This window comes from Salvelinus alpinus, chromosome 28, assembly GCF_045679555.1.
Source record: "Salvelinus alpinus chromosome 28, SLU_Salpinus.1, whole genome shotgun sequence".
Classification (NCBI taxonomy): domain Eukaryota; kingdom Metazoa; phylum Chordata; class Actinopteri; order Salmoniformes; family Salmonidae; genus Salvelinus; species Salvelinus alpinus.
In genome coordinates, this window is record NC_092113.1 from 9042336 (window position 1) to 9062551 (window position 20216).

Here is a 20216-nt window from a genome sequence, read left to right on the forward strand (position 1 = left end):
CATAACGACAAAGCAAAAACAAGTTTTTATTCATTTTTGCAAAGAACAAATCTGAAATACCTTATTTCCGTAAGTATTCAGAGCTCAGGTGTAGGTTAGTACAGTGGAGAACCTATAGGCCTTCAGTGTGTGACAGGTTAGTACAGTGGAGAACCTATAGACCTTCAGTGTGTGACAGGTTAGTACAGTGGAGAACCTATAGACCTTCAGTGTGTGACAGGTTAGTACAGTGGAGAACCTATAGGTCTTCAGTGTGTGACAGGTTAGTACAGTGGTGAACCTATAGGTCTTCAGTGTGTGACAGGTTAGTACAGTGGTGAACCTATAGGTCTTCAGTGTGTGACAGGTTAGTACAGGGTTGAACCTATAGGTCTTCAGTGTGTGACAGGTTAGTACAGTGGTGAACCTATAGGCCTTCAGTGTGTGACAGGTTAGTACAGTGGTGAACCTATAGGCCTTCAGTGTGAGACAGGTTAGTACAGTGGTGAACCTATAGGCCTTTAGTGTGTGACAGGTTAGTACAGTGGTGAACCTATAGGTCTTCAGTGTGTGACAGGTTAGTACAGTGGTGAACCTATAGGCCTTCAGTGTGTGACAGGTTAGTACAGTGGTGAACCTATAGGTCTTCAGTGTGTGACAGGTTAGTACAGTGGTGAACCTATAGGCCTTCAGTGTGTGACAGGTTAGTACAGTGGTGAACCTATAGGTCTTCAGTGTGTGACAGGTTAGTACAGTGGTGAACCTATAGGCCTTCAGTGTGTGACAGGTTAGTACAGTGGTGAACCTATAGGCCTTCAGTGTGTGACAGGTTAGTACAGTGGTGAACCTATAGGCCTTTAGTGTGTGACAGGTTAGTACAGTAGCTAACCTATAGGTCTTCAGTGTGTGACAGGTTAGTACAGTGGTGAACCTATAGACCTTCAGTGTGTGACAGGTTAGTACAGTAGCTAACCTATAGGTCTTCAGTGTGTGACAGGTTAGTACAGTGGTGAACCTATAGGCCTTCAGTGTGTGACAGGTTAGTACAGTGGTGAACCTATAGGTCTTCAGTGTGTGTGACAGGTTAGTACAGTGGTGAACCTATAGGCCTTCAGTGTGTGACAGGTTAGTACAGTGGTGAACCTATAGGCCTTCAGTGTGAGACAGGTTAGTACAGTGGTGAACCTATAGGTCTTCAGTGTGTGACAGGTTAGTACAGTGGTGAACCTATAGGTCTTCAGTGTGTGACAGGTTAGTACAGTGGTGAACCTATAGGTCTTCAGTGTGTGACAGGTTAGTACAGTGGAGAACCTATAGGCCTTCAGTGTAACAGGTTAGTACAGTGGTGAACCTATAGGTCTTCAGTGTGACAGGTTAGTACAGTGGTGAACCTATAGGTCTTCAGTGTGTGACAGGTTAGTACAGTGGTGAACCTATAGGTCTTCAGTGTGTGACAGGTTAGTACAGTGGAGAACCTATAGGCCTTCAGTGTGTGACAGGTTAGTACAGTGGTGAACCTATAGGCCTTCAGTGTGTGACAGGTTAGTACAGTGGTGAACCTATAGGTCTTCAGTGTGTGACAGGTTAGTACAGTGGTGAACCTATAGGTCTTCAGTGTGTGACAGGTTAGTACAGTGGTGAACCTATAGGTCTTCAGTGTGTGACAGGTTAGTACAGTGGAGAACCTATAGGTCTTCAGTGTGTGACAGGTTAGTACAGTGGTGAACCTATAGGTCTTCAGTGTGTGACAGGTTAGTACATTGGAGAACCTATTGGTCTTCAGTGTGTGACAGGTTAGTACAGTGGTGAACCTATAGGTCTTCAGTGTGTGACAGGTTAGTACAGTGGTGAACCTATAGGTCTTCAGTGTGTGACAGGTTAGTACAGTGGTGAACCTATAGGTCTTCAGTGTGAGACAGGTTAGTACAGTGGTGAACCTATAGGTCTTCAGTGTGTGACAGGTTAGTACAGTGGTGAACCTATAGGTCTTCATTCAGTATGTGACAGGTTAGTACAGTAGTGAACCTATAGGTCTTCAGTGTGACAGGTTAGTACAGTGGTGAACCTATAGGTCTTCATTCAGTATGTGACAGGTTAGTACAGTGGTGAACCTATAGGCCTTCAATGTGTGACAGGTTAGTACAGTGGTGAACCTATAGGTCTTCAGTGTGTAACAGGTTAGTCAAGTGGTGAACCTATAGGCCTTCAGTGTGTGACAGGTTAGTACAGTGGTGAACCTATAGGCCTTCAGTGTGTGACAGGTTAGTACAGTGGAGAACCTATAGGTCTTCAGTGTGTAACAGGTTAGTACATTGGTGAACCTATAGGCCTTTAGTGTGTGACAGGTTATTATAGTGGTGAACCTATAGGCCTTTAGTGTGTGACAGGTTATTATAGTGGTGAACCTATAGGCCTTTAGTGTGTGACAGGTTATTATAGTGGTGAACCTATATGTCTTCAGTGTGTGACAGGTTAGTACTAGAGGTCGACCGATTAATAATATTATTGAATTATTATAATTCATAATAATCGGAAATCGGTATTTTTGGGCACCGATTTGCTGATAAAATTTTTTATTTTTGTATTTTTATACCTTTATTTAACTAGGCAAGTTAGTTAAGAACACATTCTTATTTTCCATGACGGCCTAAGAACGGTGGGTTAACTGCCTTCTTCAGGGGCAGAATGACAGATTTTCACCTTGTCAGCTCGGGTGATCCATTCTTGCAACCTTACAGTTAACCAGTCCAACGCAATAACGACCCACCTCTCTCTCGTTGCACTACACAAGGAGACTGCCTGTTACGCGAATGCAGTAAGCCAAGGTAAGTTGCTAGCTAGCATTAAACTTATCTTATAAAAAACAATCAATCATAACCACTAGTTAACTACACATGGTTGATGATATTTCTAGATATTATCTAGTGTGTCCTGCGTTGCATATAATCTGACTGAGCATACAAGCATACAAGTATCTAAGTATCTGACTGAGCGGTGGTAGGCAGAAGCAGGCGTGTAAACATTCATTCAAACAGCACTTTTGTGCGTTTTGCCAGCAGCTCTTCGTTGTGCGTCAAGCATTGCGCTGTTTATGACTTCAAGCCTATCAACTCCCGAGATGAGGCTGGTGTAACCGAAGTGAAATGGCTAGCTAGTTAGCGCGCGCTAATAGCGTTTCAAACGTCACTCGCTCTGAGCCTTCTAGTAGTTGTTCCCCTTGCTCTGCATGGGTAACGCTGCTTCGATGGTGGCTGTTGTCGTTGTGTTGCTGGTTCGAGCCCAGGGAGGAGCGAGGAGAGGTACGGAGGCTATACTGTTACACTTGCAATACTAAAGTGCCTATAAGAACATCCAATAGTCAAAGGTTAATGAAATACAAATGGTATAGAGGGAAATAGTCCTATAATTCCTATAATAACTACAACCTAAAACTTCTTACCTGGGAATATTGAAAACTCATGTTAAAAGGAACCACCAGCTTTCATATGTTCTCATGTTCTGAGCAAGGAACTTAAACGTTATCTTTCTTACATAGCACATATTGCACTTTTACTTTCTTCTCCAACACTTTGTTTTTGCATTATTTAAACCAAATTGAACATGTTTCATTATTTACTTGAGGCTAAATTGATTTTATTGATGTATTATATTAAGTTAAAATAAGTGTTCATTCAGTATTGTTGTAATTGTCATTATTACAAATAAACAAATAAAAAAATCGGCCGATTAATTGGTATCGGCTTTTTTGGTCTTCCAATAATCGGTATCGGTATTGAAAAATCATAATCGGTCGACCTCTAGTTAGTACAGTGGAGAACCTATAGGTCTTCAGTGTGTGACAGGTTAGTACAGTGGTGAACCTATAGGTATTCAGTGTGTGACAGGTTAATACAGTAGTGAACCTATAGGCCTTCAGTGTGACAGGTTAGTACAGTGGTGAACCTATAGGCCTTCAGTGTGTGACAGGTTAGTACAGTGGTGAACCTATAGACCTTCAGTGTGTGACAGGTTAGTACAGTGGTGAACCTATAGGCCTTCAGTGTGTGACAGGTTAGTACAGTGGTGAACCTATAGGCCTTCAGTGTGTGACAGGTTAGTACAGTGGAGAACATATAGGCCTTCAGTATGTGACAGGTTAGTACTGTGGTGAACCTATAGGCCTTCAGTGTGTGACAGGTTAGTACAGTGGTGAACCTATAGGTCTTCAGTGTGTGACAGGTTAGTACAGTGGTGAACCTATAGGTCTTCAGTGTGACAGGTTAGTACAGTGGAGAACCTATAGGCCTTCAGTGTGAGACAGGTTAGTACAGTGGTGAACCTATAGGTCTTCAGTGTGAGACAGGTTAGTACAGTGGTGAACCTATAGGTCTTCAGTGTGTGACAGGTTAGTACAGTGGTGAACCTATAGGTCTTCAGTGTGTGACAGGTTAGTACAGTGGTGAACCTATAGGCCTTCAGTGTGTGACAGGTTAGTACAGTGGTGAACCTATAGGCCTTCAGTGTGTGACAGGTTAGTACAGTGGAGAACATATAGGCCTTCAGTGTGTGACAGGTTAGTACAGTGGTGAACCTATAGGTCTTCAGTGTGTGACAGGTTAGTACAGTGGTGAACCTATAGGCCTTCAGTGTGTGACAGGTTAGTACAGTGGTGAACCTATAGGTCTTCAGTGTGTGACAGGTTAGTACAGTGGAGAACCTATAGGCCTTCAGTGTGTGACAGGTTAGTACAGTGGTGAACCTATAGGCCTTCAGTGTGTGACAGGTTAGTACAGTGGAGAACATATAGGCCTTCAGTATGTGACAGGTTAGTACTGTGGTGAACCTATAGGCCTTCAGTGTGTGACAGGTTAGTACAGTGGTGAACCTATAGGTCTTCAGTGTGTGACAGGTTAGTACAGTGGTGAACCTATAGGTCTTCAGTGTGTGACAGGTTAGTACAGTGGTGAACCTATAGGCCTTCAGTGTGTGACAGGTTAGTAAGTGGTGAACCTATAGGTCTTCAGTGTGAGACAGGTTAGTACAGTGGTGAACCTATAGGTCTTCAGTGTGTGACAGGTTAGTACAGTGGTGAACCTATAGGTCTTCAGTGTGTGACAGGTTAGTACAGTGGTGAACCTATAGGTCTTCAGTGTGTGACAGGTTAGTACAGTGGTGAACCTATAGGTCTTCAGTGTGTGACAGTGGTGAACCTATAGGTCTTCAGTGTGTGACAGGTTAGTACAGTGGTGAACCTATAGGTCTTCAGTGTGAGACAGGTTAGTACAGTGGTGAACCTATAGGCCTTCAGTGTGAGACAGGTTAGTACAGTGGTGAACCTATAGGTCTTCAGTGTGAGACAGGTTAGTACAGTGGTGAACCTATAGGTCTTCAGTGTGTGACAGGTTAGTACAGTGGTGAACCTATAGGTCTTCAGTGTGTGACAGGTTAGTACAGTGGAGAACATATAGGCCTTCAGTATGTGACAGGTTAGTACTGTGGTGAACCTATAGGCCTTCAGTGTGTGACAGGTTAGTACAGTGGTGAACCTATAGGTCTTCAGTGTGTGACAGGTTGGTACAGTGGTGAACCTATAGGTCTTCAGTGTGTGACAGGTTAGTACAGTGGTGAACCTATAGGCCTTCAGTGTGTGACAGGTTAGTAAGTGGTGAACCTATAGGTCTTCAGTGTGAGACAGGTTAGTACAGTGGTGAACCTATAGGCCTTCAGTGTGAGACAGGTTAGTACAGTGGTGAACCTATAGGTCTTCAGTGTGTGACAGGTTAGTACAGTGGTGAACCTATAGGTCTTCAGTGTGAGACAGGTTAGTACAGTGGTGAACCTATAGGCCTTCAGTGTGAGACAGGTTAGTACAGTAGTGAACCTATAGGCCTTCAGTGTGAGACAGGTTAGTACAGTGGTGAACCTATAGGTCTTCAGTGTGACAGGTTAGTACAGTGGAGAACCTATAGGTCTTCAGTGTGAGACAGGTTAGTACAGTAGTGAACCTATAGGTCTTCAGTGTGAGACAGGTTAGTACAGTGGTGAACCTATAGGCCTTCAGTGTGAGACAGGTTAGTACAGTGGTGAACATATAGGTATTCAGTGTGTGACAGGTTAGTACAGTGGTGAACCTATAGGTCTTCAGTGTGTGACAGGTTAGTACAGTGGTGAACCTATAGGTCTTCAGTGTGTGACAGGTTAGTACAGTGGTGAACCTATAGGTCTTCAGTGTGTGACAGGTTAGTACAGTGGTGAACCTATAGGTCTTCAGTGTGTGACAGGTTAGTACAGTGGTGAACCTATAGGTCTTCAGTGTGAGACAGGTTAGTACAGTGGTGAACCTATAGGCCTTCAGTGTGAGACAGGTTAGTACAGTGGTGAACCTATAGGTCTTCAGTGTGTGACAGGTTGGTGATTCTGAAAGGACAGCAACCGTAATACCACTGCACTCATGTAGAGTGCACTTTTTGTAAAACACAAAGGGCCAGTGGTGTAGTGGAGGGTATACGCAGGTATAAACACTTGTTTTTCAGTGGGCATTGCGTATACTCACTTCTTAATCCCTACTGATGCTTGTCAAAGTAGTGCAGTGGAGGTATGCGACTTATGAAATGTTTTTTATTTTTTTATTTAACCTTTATTTAACTAGGAAAGTCAGCTAAGAAATTCTTATTTACAAGGACGGCCTATTATGCAGTACAATAGAGAATTATAACTGAGACTGAGCAGTTCACTTTTATTACCTGTAACAACAGTTACACAACCACAGTTGCTGTCATACACATAGAGACAGACACAGCCAATGACATGCACATAATGCCGTGCCAAAGTTCCCCCAAACAAACACCAACAGCGAAGGCTGTGAAATAAAGTGGGAGATGTATGAGTGATGGATGCTCTGTGGCTCAGTGCACCTGGGCCCTGGGAGAGAGACACGTGTGTGAGATCTGTACAGCTCTCTAGGGAGACTCAATTGAATACTCCTCACGTCCTCTCTCCTCGCCTCCTTCTCGAAACCCATTGGAGGAGAAGGTCAGAGGGAAGGGACCTCTGGCTTTCTCATCCAATGGGTTTTGAGAAGGAGGCGAGGAGAGGAGAGAGGACGCGAGGAGTATGCAATTGAGCTTCTCCCTCTGTCTCTTCTCCCCTCCCCTCCCCTCCCCTCTCCTTTCCTTTCCACTCCTCAGGCCCAGCTGCTCTGGGGGAAAGACACAGCCAGGGCTCCAGCCCTCTTACAGACTTGCTCTACACTATCAGCTCTTACTGCCTCCCTCATAGCCCAGCTGGCTTTCCAGTGCTACTCCAGTGCTACTCCAGTGCTACTCCAGTGCAATGTTCACATCTGCAAGGCTACCATCAAGGCCAACAACACTCCAAAGGCTTTACATGCACTCACAACATTGGGAGCCACAGATTTCAGGTGACATGATAGAAGTAGTGGTGATGGTTTTAGTATTAGTCCAGTCCACATGCGCTGACCAAAAGCAGTACACTACATAGGGAATAGGGTGCCATTTCTGACATAGCCACAGTACTGGTTCTGAGATAGCCATGTCTAGCAGTGGTACTGTGTAGTCAGTGAAAGTCCAAACACAGCAAGACAGTCGTGAAGAGGGGATGACAAAGCCTATTCCCCCTCAGGAGACTGAAAAGATTTGGCACGGGTCCTCAGATCCTCAAAAAGTTCTACAGCTGCACCATCGAGAGCATCCTGACTGGTTGCATCACTGCCTGGTATGGCAACTGCTCGGCCTCCGACCGCAAGGCACTACAAAGGGTAGTCACCGGGGCCAAGCTTCCTGCCATCCAGGACCTCTATACCAGGCGGTGTCAGAGGAAGGCCCTCCCTAGTCATAGACTGTTCTCTCTGCTACCGCACAGCAAGCGGTGCTGGAGCACCAAGTCTAGGTCCAAAAGGCTTCTTAAAACTTCTTATGGCTTGGGGGCAGTATTTCGACGTCTGGATGAGAAGCGTGCCCAAAGTAAACTGCCTGTTACTCAGGCCCAGAAGCTAGGATATGCATACAATTTGGATAGAAAACACTCTAAAGTTTCCAAAACTGTTCAAATAATGTCTGTGAGTATAACAGAACTGATATGGCAGGCAGAAATGTGAGGATTTTCTTTTGATGTGGGTATTTTCAATTGAATGCCTATAGAGTATCTAATAGGTTAGGACCCAGATTGCAGTTCCTATGGCTTTCACTAGATGTCTACAGTCTTTAGACATTGTTTCAGGCTTGTTTTCTGAAAAATGAAGAAGAATGAGACCTTTCTGTCAGTGGACTGTAGAATCATGCAGAGCTGGTTTGCGTGTGTGACCGAGTGCGCACCCTTCGTTGTTTTTCCTTTCTATTGAATACGCTATTGTCCGGTTGAAATATTATCGACAATTTAGGCAATTGACAACCTGAGAATAAATTATAAACATCGTTTGACATGTTTCGACGAACTTTACCGGTACTATTAGGAAGTATTCGTATGCATGTTTTGACCGCCTTTGAGCCAGTGGATTACTGAACAAAACGCGCCAACAAAACAGTTGTTTTTGGGATATAAAGAGGGACTTTATCAAACAAACATTTATTGTGTAGCTGCAACCAGATGAAGATCTTCAATGGTAAGTGATTAATTTTATCGCTATTTCTGACTTTCGTGACTCCTTTACTTGGTTGGAAAATGTTTGTATGCTTTTGTAAGCGGGGCGCTGTCCTCAGATAATTGTATGGTATGCTTTTGCCGTAAAGCCTTTTTGAAATCTGACAAAGCGGCTGGATTAACAAGAAGTTCATCTTTAAGCCGATGTATAACACTTGTATTTTTATGAATGTTTATTATGACTATTTCTGTATTTTGAATTTGGCGCTCTGCAATTTCACCGGATGTGTTGTCGAGGTGGGTCGCTAGCAGAACGCCTGCACCAGAAAGGTTAACAGCTTCTACCCCCAAGCCATAAGACTCCAGAACACCTAATCAAATGGCTACCCAGACTATTTGCATTGTCCCCCCCCCCCCCCCCCTCTTTTACGCTGCTGCTACTCTCTGTTTATTATCTATGCATAGTGACTTTAACTATACCTACACGTACAGAGGGTTCAATCAGGAATCATTTGTGGATAAGATTAAGAATGTGCAATGGTTAGAGGTGTGTAGTATGCATGATCCTGAAATGCCACTAAATTTGTTTATGAAATTATTTCTGAGTATAGTTGATAAGCACGCCCCTTTAAGAAAATGCACTGTGAGGTCAAATGGTGCCCCATGGATTGATGATGAGCTGAGAAATGTAATGATTCAACGTTATGATGCCAAAAAAGTAGCAGATAAATCTGGTACTTTTTTTGATAAGCAAAGTTATTGTAAATTAAGAAATCTTGTGTCCAAGCTAAACAAAGAAAAGAAGAAGGGATTCTATCAGCACAACATTGATGAAGTGAAGGTTGATGGGAAAAAGCTGTGGAGAACGTTGAACACTATTATGGGTAGGAATTCAAACATGTCCGCCTCTTTTGTTGAATCGGAGGGTATATTTATTACAAAACCACACGACATCGCAAACTACTTTCATGAATATTTTACAGGCAAAGTGGACAAGTTGAGGAATGCTTTGATTCCAAGTGATGTCTCCATGTCATATACCCTTATAAAATATTGTATCATGAAGGATGCATGTTTGCATGTTTGAATTTCATCAAGTAGAAAGGGAAGAAGTAGAAAGGATGCTGTTGTCTCTTTCGGATGACAAGTCACCTGGAACAGATCATCTAGACACCAAAATACTTAGAGTTACAGCTAACCAAATATCTACACCAATCTCTCACATTTTTAATAAGTGCTTGATGTATGGGGGTGTGCCCAGAAGTCTGGAAAGAGTCAAAGGTTATTCCACTACCTAAGGATAAAAAAATCTGCATTCACTGGTCCTAATAGTCGTCATATAAGCTTGCTGCCAGTGTTAAGTAAATTATTGGAAAAAAATGTATCTGTACAAATCAAGGATTATTTCTCATGTAATGGTCTGTTAACGCGTTTCCAGTATGCATATAAAGAAGGGCTTTCTACGAGTACGGCCTTAGCACAAACGACAAATGATTGGTTAAAGAGTATGGATGATAGGAAGTTAGTTGGTGCAGTGTTGCTGGATTTCAGTGCTGCTTTTGATGTAATTGATCAGGAACTGTTACTAGGAAAACTCAAATGTTATGGTTTTAAGGATGCAGCTCTATCCTGGATGGAAAGCTATCTATCCAGGAGAAGGCAAAACGTCTTCCTTAATGGTAGCTTTTCAAATAGTAAAGATATACATTGTGGTGTTCCTCAAGGAAGCTGCCTAGGCCCACTGCTCTACTCTATCTTTACTAATGTTTTACCTTCAGTAATGAACAAAGCAAGAGTGGTCATGTATGCTGATGACTACAATGTATAGTGCAGCATCAGAATGTAATGAGCTAACAGATGTACTGATCAGTGAACTAAGAATGATGTCTGGGTGGGTTGATATGAACAAATTGGTGTTGAACATTTCTAAAACTAAATGTATTGTATTTGGTTCAAGATATATGCTTGCTGATGACTCCCAATTGAATTTGTCGATGAATTGAATACATATAGAGCAAGTGGAAAAAAATATATAATACTAGGCGTCATGTTGGACGCAGCTTTATCATGGTCAAAACACATAGATAATATTGTTATTAAGATGGGTAAAGGAATTGCTGTTACAAGAAAATGTTCAGAGTATGTAACATCTAGCACTCTGAATCAGGTGATTCAATCCCTGGTCCTATCACACTTAGAGTACTGTCCAGTTATACGGTCATCTGCAGCAAAGAAAGATATAAAAAAGCTCCAAATGGCTCAAAACAGGGCTGCCAGATTATCTCTTCATTGCTCTAAACAAATGAATATTATTAAAATGCATCAGAATCTCTCATGGTTTCACGTTAAAAACAAATTACTATCTAGTATTCTGATTTTCTTTAGGAATGTTATATTTTTCGAAAAACCACAGTATTTTTCAGTCCAATTAGTACATACTAGCAACACGCATAACCACCAAACCAGACAGGCAAATTCAGGGCAGCTAAAACAACTCAAGCCAAGGACAAATTGCCTTAAATCTACAGTTTTATATCGAGCTATAGCTGAATGGAACTTTTTACCAATCCATATTTCTCAGGCAAAAAGTAAATCCACCTTCAAGAAACAAATAAAAGAACATCTAATGTGATAGACCATATGACTGGACAGGAAATAGAAAGTATCAACTGAATGATAAATGTGTTTCCTGTCAGGTATTTTAATTATCTGTATTGTCTACTTGTTGAATGTTTGTGAAGTCTTGATAGTGGTTGTTTGTAATTTCTTGATAATTGGTGATGGACCCCAGGAAGATTAGCTAGCGTTATGGCATTAGCTAATGGGGATCCAAATAAAAATTACAAAATTACAAAAATATTACCTCAATTACCTCGACTAACCTGTGCCCCCGCACATTGACTCTGTACCGGTACCCCCTGTATATAGCCTCGCTACTGTTATTTCACTGCTGCTCTTTAATTATTTGTATTTTTTTTACTTTTTTTGTTGTTGCATTGTTGGTTAAGGGCTTGCAAGTAAGCATTTCACTGTAAGGTGTACACGCATGTGACAAATAAAATGTGATTTGATTTGAAAGTGATAGACATTACTAATGGGTTAGCCACCACTGCAGTGTGTGTGTGTGTGTGTGTGTCTACTTACCCTGCTCCTTGATCTGTCTGATCTGGCGCACAGTCTCCTTGAGGATAGCACACTTGTCTGGCTTGACGTTGAAGCTGTCGATGTCACTGAGATTGGCAGAGATCAGTTCGGCCAGCTCCTCAATGTATTTACTCTCCTGCTCCCGCCGCCTTCGCTCACACCTACAGGGGGTGACACTGTGTTTTACTACCGGTATTCACCAATGTTATTTACCATTGAATACAACCCTGATAAAACAAACACAAGAAAATGGACTGAAACAGGGAGGGGCTAACTGAAACTGTCCAATAAAAAATACTTGTTTTTGTTTTCCATTGCAAAACGTTTCAAGGAAGTTGGCCTATTTCCAAATAACTTGTTGTTACATGTCCATGGTTAGCGAATCTGAGCAGTCTCTGTGTTATTTACAATATAGCATTCTGGGGCATGTGGCTCATTCCGCGTAACCACCATTCTCTAGTTCAGGTATGAATGTATGCATTAATTCTCTCATACATACATACATACATACAGTCTACCTGTCTTGACTTTGAGGATGCATTTTCAGAGTATTTAAAAAGAAACCGATTTCCAACAGGTCAATGTTGAGCTCAATATCCCAGCCAATATCCCAGCCAATAATTAAAATGGTCAAATATTGTGAAACCGGTTGTAAACTGGTTCAAACTGTAGTGTAGACTAGATACCTTTAATGTAAGTGATTACAGCTACTAGAGATCTCCAGATTCAGAAACCAGGGTTGACTTACAGTAGGCTACATTAAAAAGACTACACCCTGTTTTAATGTAAAATTGGAAGTTGATTCATAAAATGTGCGAACAAAAATGTATCTGACTTGACAAAATAGATTTGCACTTGTATGTTTAAAAAAAAACATAAATAAAGAAGAAAATCCCCAAATCCCCCCATCACATGGCCTCACGCCAGCCCCCTACTCACCCCAGACTGGGCGTGTCGCAGGTGGAGAGCTTGCGTTTTCGGTTTTCCGAGCTCAGAGGCTCCATGGAGTTGTCCCCCAGTCCGCTCATCGTGTACACATATCAGCACCTGACAGGGACAGGACAAACACACACGCTTAGCCACAGGTCAGATAATGGGAGGGACGGTCAATAAGATGTTATTAATGTAACTGGGTGGGGAAGAAACGAGAAGGTGTGGAAACCTCCATATATAAACACATCTATCCTTATGGCTGTGGATAATAGTCAAACTCAGAGGGAGACACACACAGACGCGAAGGAGAAGCTTTATGCTAATTATCCAACCTCAAGGGTACTCTTAAGCTTATTTTATGCAAATCACACTATTGGCACAATATGAAAAATCTATATTGCATCGTCTGCCTCCTCCTCTCAGGGTAGAGTGTGTGTATGACCTCGCGCACACACGCAGACACACACGGATTAGCAGTGTCTCTGACAGTTAGACACGCTGCACGACTAACCCTGTTAGACAGCAGTCTGTCTCCTACAATGCATCTCACTCGGTCTACAGGAATGTAGGCTGTCTAAGGTGGAGAGGGGCGGGGGGGGGGGGGGGGGGGAGAGAAGTGAGGAAAGGAGAAGCTGGCAGCATGAAGTCCACGCTGATTGGTCCATTTATTTACCAGTGACGCTGGAGAAAGGTAGGAGGGAGGGAAAGAGACAGAGAAAGGGAGGGGACATGGGCGGGGTAGGATGAGAGCAAGAGGATAGAGAGTGAGATCAGTGGCGATCACCTAAAAGCACACCGCTCCGATACAGCAGGTCAGGAGAATTAGGTTAAGGCTACGAAAAGTCACTTGTGTCAAAGTGGTGTGTTTTTAGGGAGTCCCAAGCAGTGGAAACAGAGGAGAGGAGAGAGGGAAGCAGAGAGGGGGAGGGAAACGTGTAGTGAAGGGGAGGGAGCAAGAGGCAGAGCGGGAAGAGAGTGAGAGAAGGCGTGGAAGGGAGATGGAGGAGAGAGAGAGATAGAGAAGAAAAGGAGGGATGCAGTGCACGATCAGGAGGAGAACCACACTCCAGTGCCCTTCTTAACCTTCCCAGCAAGAGCATCATTTTTATTCCATTGATTGCATGGTTACCCTCTGACCGACATGCATGAAGCCTCTACTGAATAGAAAAGCAAGCCACCAGAGGCAAAGCAACAGTGTTGCCATTCTATAATTCTATCCATTTGTTTAACAGATATTTTTTGTAATATTCCTTAGCAGTAATGTTTATCAATCACTTGGATTTCAATTCCAATCATTTCAAGGACATTCGATTGGCGTGACAAAAAGAGTGCGTTCATTGCCACGTCATCCCAGCTGTGCCAAATAGTGCACGCAACGTTCTAAAGATAGCCCACTAAAATGGCTTGCGAACAGACGTTCTACCCTGCCTATTCATTCGATCATGCCTGCTGGTCTGACAACATCACCTAAGTCAGGGATGGGCAACTTTGATGGGGTGGAGGCCAGAAAGAAATGGCTGAACTCATAATTAGGGGCCGCAGTGGCTTGCGGGTCTGCGTACCCACATCCATACCCGCCCACCTTGCCAGCAAAACATTTGAGCAACCCCCCTCTTGACAGCGGAGAGACATATTTTTGTTGTTGTTAATATCCTGCAATTCTACACATTTTGTCATGTGGTGGAGAGACATTTTTTCCAGTTTTAAATATGATATCTGAGTGAGAGTGACAAACAAAATCAATGGGGGCCCCCCGGTCGGTAATTCCATGATTAAGCCTACTACAAGTTTAGATAGCGGGCCGCTAAACTAACTTACCCATCTAAAACATTTTAGCTGACATGGGCTAATTGAGTGACTATCAGCGACTGACATAAGAGAAAAACTGATGATGTACGAATGTGAAATGAAAAAGCACCCAATGGAGCTCCATGATGCTGGAAGGTGGTGTGATGCTCCTCCCTCAGTACTATATTGGTTTCCACTCCAGACAACAACATTGACCTTAATTGGGAAGCATCATACTGTAGCTCTGTATGTAGGGAAACACGTGATTATGTGCAAAAAAAGGTTTCACTCTAGAGGATTTCACAAGCAGCTTTGTTTAGAAGACGCTCACTCAGTCCCTCCCTCGATCTCTTCCTCTCTCTCCCTCCCTCCCTCCCATACGTGTTTCCTTCAATCTATCCATCCCTGTCAATCCTTCCCTTCTCCTACCTGCTTTCCTATCTGTCTGTCTGTCTGTCTGGGAGGTGGAGAGGAAAGGGGGAGGGATTAAAGAGAGGCGGTGGAGAGCTCAGAGGCGCTTAGAACTAGAGCTAAAGGAAGGGTTTCACTGAAGCCCTCTTCCACCAATCCTGATCATGCCTGCCTGCCTGCATGCCTGCCTATTGATAGAGTTCTCAAAGAGAGAGAGAAAGAGACCGAGAGAGAGAAAGGGGGAGAGAGAGATGGCTCCAGCGTTCTAATTGCAGTGAATGAGGCGGCCCCAGAGGATGACTGATTAGGAGGGCTGCTGAATGCCCCAGGGAAATGGGTCACCTCCAGTGTGGCGTGAGCCAGCCATCCACCCGCTCTTCCAGAGCAGTGCAGGGAGTAAAGTCAATTACACACCAAAGACACTGGGGCCTGGTGGCACACTGGGAAGCAGGGGGGCTGTGGGGGTTAATGGGTATGGTACAGGGGGGAAGAGAGGGTGGGATGGGAAGGGGTGGACGATTTTGGGAGAAACAGGCCACGACTCCAGAGAGCTACATTGAGTGTAAGTAAACGTTGATGAAGTTGTCGTCCACCTCTCTCTCCGAGTGAGCCTCCCTCCATATTTCCTCTGTCTGTCGTTCATCCGTTCCACATCCTCCTACTGTAGTTACTGGCATGTGGGCCGGGAGGTCTCCCACATGAGAGTTCAAGGTTAAACTCAGTTTTTTAAATTAATATTCTGCCCACTTCCGTTTGCCCCCCCAAAAATCTAAACACAATAAAATAATAATTTGTATCATTTTTTTTATTTTTTATAGTATTTATATATATACAGTGGGGCAAAAAAGTATTTAGTCAGCCACCAATTGTGCAAGTTCTCCCACTTAAAAGATGAGAGAGGCCTGTAATTTTCATCATAGGTACACTTCAACTATGACAGACAAAATGAGAAAAATAAATCCAGAAAATCACATTGTAGGATGTTTAATGAATTTATTTGCAAATTATGGTGGAAAATAAGTATTTGGTCACCTACAAACAAGCAAGATTTCTGGCTTTCACAGACCTGTAACTTCTTTAAGAGCCTCCTCTGTCCTCCACTCGTTACCTGTATTAATGGCACCTGTTTGAACTTGTTATCAGTATAAAAGACACCTGTCCACAACCTCAAACAGTCACACTCCAAACTCCACTATGGCCAAGACCAAAGAGCTGTCAAAGGACACCAGAAACAAAATTGTAGACCTGCACCAGGCTGGGAAGACTGAATCTGCAATAGGTAAGCAGCTTGGTTTGAAGAAATCAACTGTGGGAGCAATTCCTAGGAAATGGAAGACATACAAGACCACTGATAATCTCCCTCGATCTGGGGCTCCACGCAAGATCTCACCCCGTGTGGTCAAAATGATCACAAGAACGGTGAGCAAAAATCCCAGAACCACACCTAGTGAATGACCTGCAGAGAGCTGGGACCAAAGTAACAAAGCCTACCATCAGTAACACACTACGCCGCCAGGGACTCAAATCCTGCAGTGCCAGACGTGTCCCCCTGCTTAAGCCAGTACATGTCCAGGCCCGTCTGAAGTTTGCTAGAGAGCATTTGGATGATCCAGAAGAAGATTGGGAGAATGTCATATGGTCAGATGAAACCAAAATAACTTTTTGGTAAAAACTCAACTCGTCGCGTTTGGAGGACAAAGAATGCTGAGTTGCATCCAAAGAACACCATACCTACTGTGAAGCATGGGGGTGGAAACATCATGCTTTGGGGCTGTTTTTCTGCAAAGGGACCAGGACGACTGATCCGTGTAAAGGACAGAATGAATGGGGCCATGTATCGTGAGATTTTGAGTGAAAACCTCCTTCCATCAGCAAGGGCATTGAAGGTGAAACGTGGCTGGGTCTTTCAGCATGACAATGATCCCAAACACACCGCACGGGCAACGAAGAAGTGGCTTCGTAAGAAGCATTTCAAGGTCCTGGAGTGGCCTAGCCAGTCTCCAGATCTCAACCCCATAGAAAACCTTTGGAGGGAGTTGAAAGTCTGTGTTGCCCAGCAACAGCCCCAAAACATCACTGCTCTAGAGGAGATCTGCATGGAGGAATGGGCCAAAATACCAGCAACAGTGTGTGAAAACCTTGTGAAGACTTACAGAAAACGTTTGACCTCTGTCATTGTCAACAAAGGGTATATAACAAAGTATTGAGATAAACTTTTGTTATTGACAAAATACTTATTTTCCACCATCATTTGCAAATAAATTCATTAAAAATCCTACAATGTGATTTTCTGGATTTTCAAATCTTTCTGTCATATTTGAAGTATACCTATGATGAAAATTACAGGCCTCTCTCATCTTTTTAAGTGGGAGAACTTGCACAATTGGTGGCTGACTAAATACTTTTTTTGCCCCACTGTATATAGATAGATAAAAAATAGGACATGAAATAATAAATCCCGAAATACAAGGAACTGGAACACAAAAGTACCCAATGTCCGAAATTTGGCAGGAATCAACAAAGTAGAAAAAAAAACACAGAGGACATAAAAGGCACAGTATGTGAGTATGCAAGGGTGTATATGCGAGGAGAGTGCGGGTGTGTAGGAAGATGGGGTGCCTGTGTGTTTTTTGTGACTAGAAAAGTGTGATGAGTTGTTAAGTGAACGAGTAAGGAAAATGGTTGCTTTTGCAACTATATATTTCAAATAAAAATATATAGTTTGTTTATTTTTGTCCTATCATGATGGAACGGTGCCAACCCTACATCCTAGACAACCACCTGAGTGACCCAACCACTAAGGAGAAGTTTTATTTGTTTTATAGGCCTACTGCAAGTAGCCTACGCAGCCATGACAGACAGATGAAGGTGGTCAGAGACCAACTAAAGCCACATCGTCCCCTCAATAATCTGAGCCTGCCTGGCAGGGTAGGTCCAAAAGCCAAAGCCTCCGGATGGGTTTTCTCAAAGCATCTAATGAGAACCTTGACGTCCTCGTACCTAGCCAGTTGGAATTCCGGTGGAATACCCCACCCAGGTAGTGGCAGTGCTGGAAACACTGGCTGCAGTAACCCATGGGGAGGGAGTCACACTCAGACAATCAGAGAGGGGGAATATTATTGTGGCCCTGCCGGCACAGAGGTGCTTGGGAAGATGGGTCTCAACAGAGGACCAGCGTGTGGGTGTTGGGGGAAGGGGTTTATCCGAGCGCCATTAGCTAGGACTAGATATTGGTTAATTAAATCTGTAGGTTGATCTATGGGTGGAAGGGGAGAAAGGGGCAGAGGTGTTTGTTTGAGAGGGGTGGGGTGAGTGAGTGTATGCATCCCACATCTGTTGACAATATTTTGGAATTTCTACTGCCAATCCTTGTTATAGGTAACGATCCTTCGTAGAAGTGCTTATATTATTATGCACATTAATCGTTAATTGTGGGAAGAAATTAAGATATGCAAGATTTATTTATATATATTTTTCAGAAAGTTTTTTTTAATAATGAGGCAGTACAACCGAGGTCAAAACGTTAGAAATTATGTTGGCTGCGAATCTGGTTCTGTACTGTAGGTGACACCATGTGCTCTTTTTAAAGGATGGGCCCCTATTGCTTAACCTTTCACGCTTGAGTTCCAAATATCTCGAATGGCCCCAGCGTGAGTTTTTTTTAAGTGCGTGATGTCAGAATGCCCTCACTGATTGTTACGCAACAGGACAGTTAACCTGCGCTGTCAATTTGAAATTATTTTCTAACAATGTTTCTTTTCTAACAACAATTTGAATTGAGGTGTGTTCCACCTCCTCATGAATTGACAATGAACTATCCCATTTCACTGTTGCGGACAATTTATGTTTGAGGATTTACTGAACCAGACAAGCTTCTCTCTTCGATGAAAGCCCAAGCACCTCCCCAGTGTTTCCCCTGATCAAGTATGCAGACATTTGCCCAGTCTAGCACAAACTTTTTCCCCTGGCACATTTTCTGGCTGGCGCTCGCATTGCCTTCATTGTTGTTATCCTTACAAATAATAACTTGTGTGCGTTCCAATCAAAGTAAGTACCTTATTTTCTGTATATCGTTAACACAGTGTCCAAAGAAGGGCCAGATGTATAAAGAATGGTGTCGTCTGCGTAGAGGTGGATCAGGGAATCACCCGCAGCAAGAGCGACATAATTGATATATACAGAGAAAAGAGTCGGCCCGAGAATTTAACCCTGTGGTACCCCCATTGAGACTGCCAGAGGTCCGGACAACAGGCCCTCCGATTTGACACACTGAACTCTATCTGAGAAGTAGTTGGTGAACCAGGCGAGGCAGTCATTTGAGAAAACAAGGCTGTTGAGTCTGCCGATAAGAATACGGTGATTGACAGAGTCGAAAGCCTTGGCCAGGTCGATGAAGACGGCTGCACAGTAATGTCTTTTATCAATGGCGGTTATGATATCGTTTAGTACCTTGAGCGTGGCTGAGGATCTGTTTGTTAACTTGGCTTTCGAAGACTAGAAAGGCAGGGCAGGATGAATATAGGTCTGTAACAGTTTGGGTCTAGAGTGTCACCCCCTTTGAAGAGGGGGATGACCGTGGCAGCTTTCCAATCTTTAGAGATCTTGGACGATACGAAAGAGAGGTTGAACAGACTGGTAATAGGGGTTGCAACAATGGCGGCGGATAATTTTAGAACGAGAGGATCCAGATTGTCTAACCCAGCTGATTTGTACGGTCCAGGTTTTGCAGCTCTTTCAGAACATCTGCTATCTGGATTTGGGTGAAGGAGAAGCTGGGGAGGCTTGGGCAAGTAGCTGCGGGGGGTGCGGAGCTGTTGGCCGGGGTAGGGGTAGCCAGGAGGAAAGCATGGCCAGCCGTAGAGAAATGCTTATTGAAATTCTCGATTATCGTGGATTTATCGGTGGTGAAAGTGTTTCCTAGCCTCAGTGCAGTGTGCAGCTGGGAGGAGGTGCTCTTATTCTCCATGGACTTTACAGTGTCCCAAAACTTTTTAGAGTTAGATCTACAGGATGCACATTTCTGCTTGAAATAGCTAGCCTGTGCTTTCCTAACTGACTGAGTGTATTGGTTCCTGACTTCCCTGAAAAGTTGCATATCGCGGGGACTATTCGATGCTAGTGCAGTCCGCAACAGGATGTTTTTGTGCTGGTCGAGGGCAGTCAAGTCTGGAGTGAACCAAGGGCTATATCTGTTCTTAGTTCCACATTTTTTGAAAGGGGCATGCTTATTTAAGATGGTGAGGAAATTACTTTTAAAGAACTACCAGGCATCCTCTACTGACGGGATGAGGTCAATATCCTTCCAGGATACCCGGGCCAGGTCGATTAGAAAGGCCTGCTCGCGGAAGTGTTTTAGGGGTGGTCGTTTGACCGTGGACCCATAG

The 20216-nt window shown here is 43.5% G+C and overlaps 1 protein-coding gene across 4 annotated transcripts in view; it reads right to left on the minus strand.

Moving 5' to 3' along the window:
• Nucleotides 1-20216, minus strand: part of LOC139557128 (nuclear receptor coactivator 3-like) — a 124156-nt gene that overhangs the window by 16559 nt on the left and 87381 nt on the right. For all 4 annotated transcript variants that reach the window (XM_071371513.1, XM_071371514.1, XM_071371517.1 and 1 more), the window contains 2 exons: nucleotides 12640-12747; nucleotides 11701-11861 (listed from right to left, as the gene is read on the minus strand). In XM_071371513.1, coding sequence (XP_071227614.1) covers nucleotides 11701-11861; nucleotides 12640-12728 — 250 coding nt within the window. In that variant the 5' untranslated portion in view covers nucleotides 12729-12747. The remainder of the gene's footprint in view (nucleotides 1-11700; nucleotides 11862-12639; nucleotides 12748-20216) is intronic.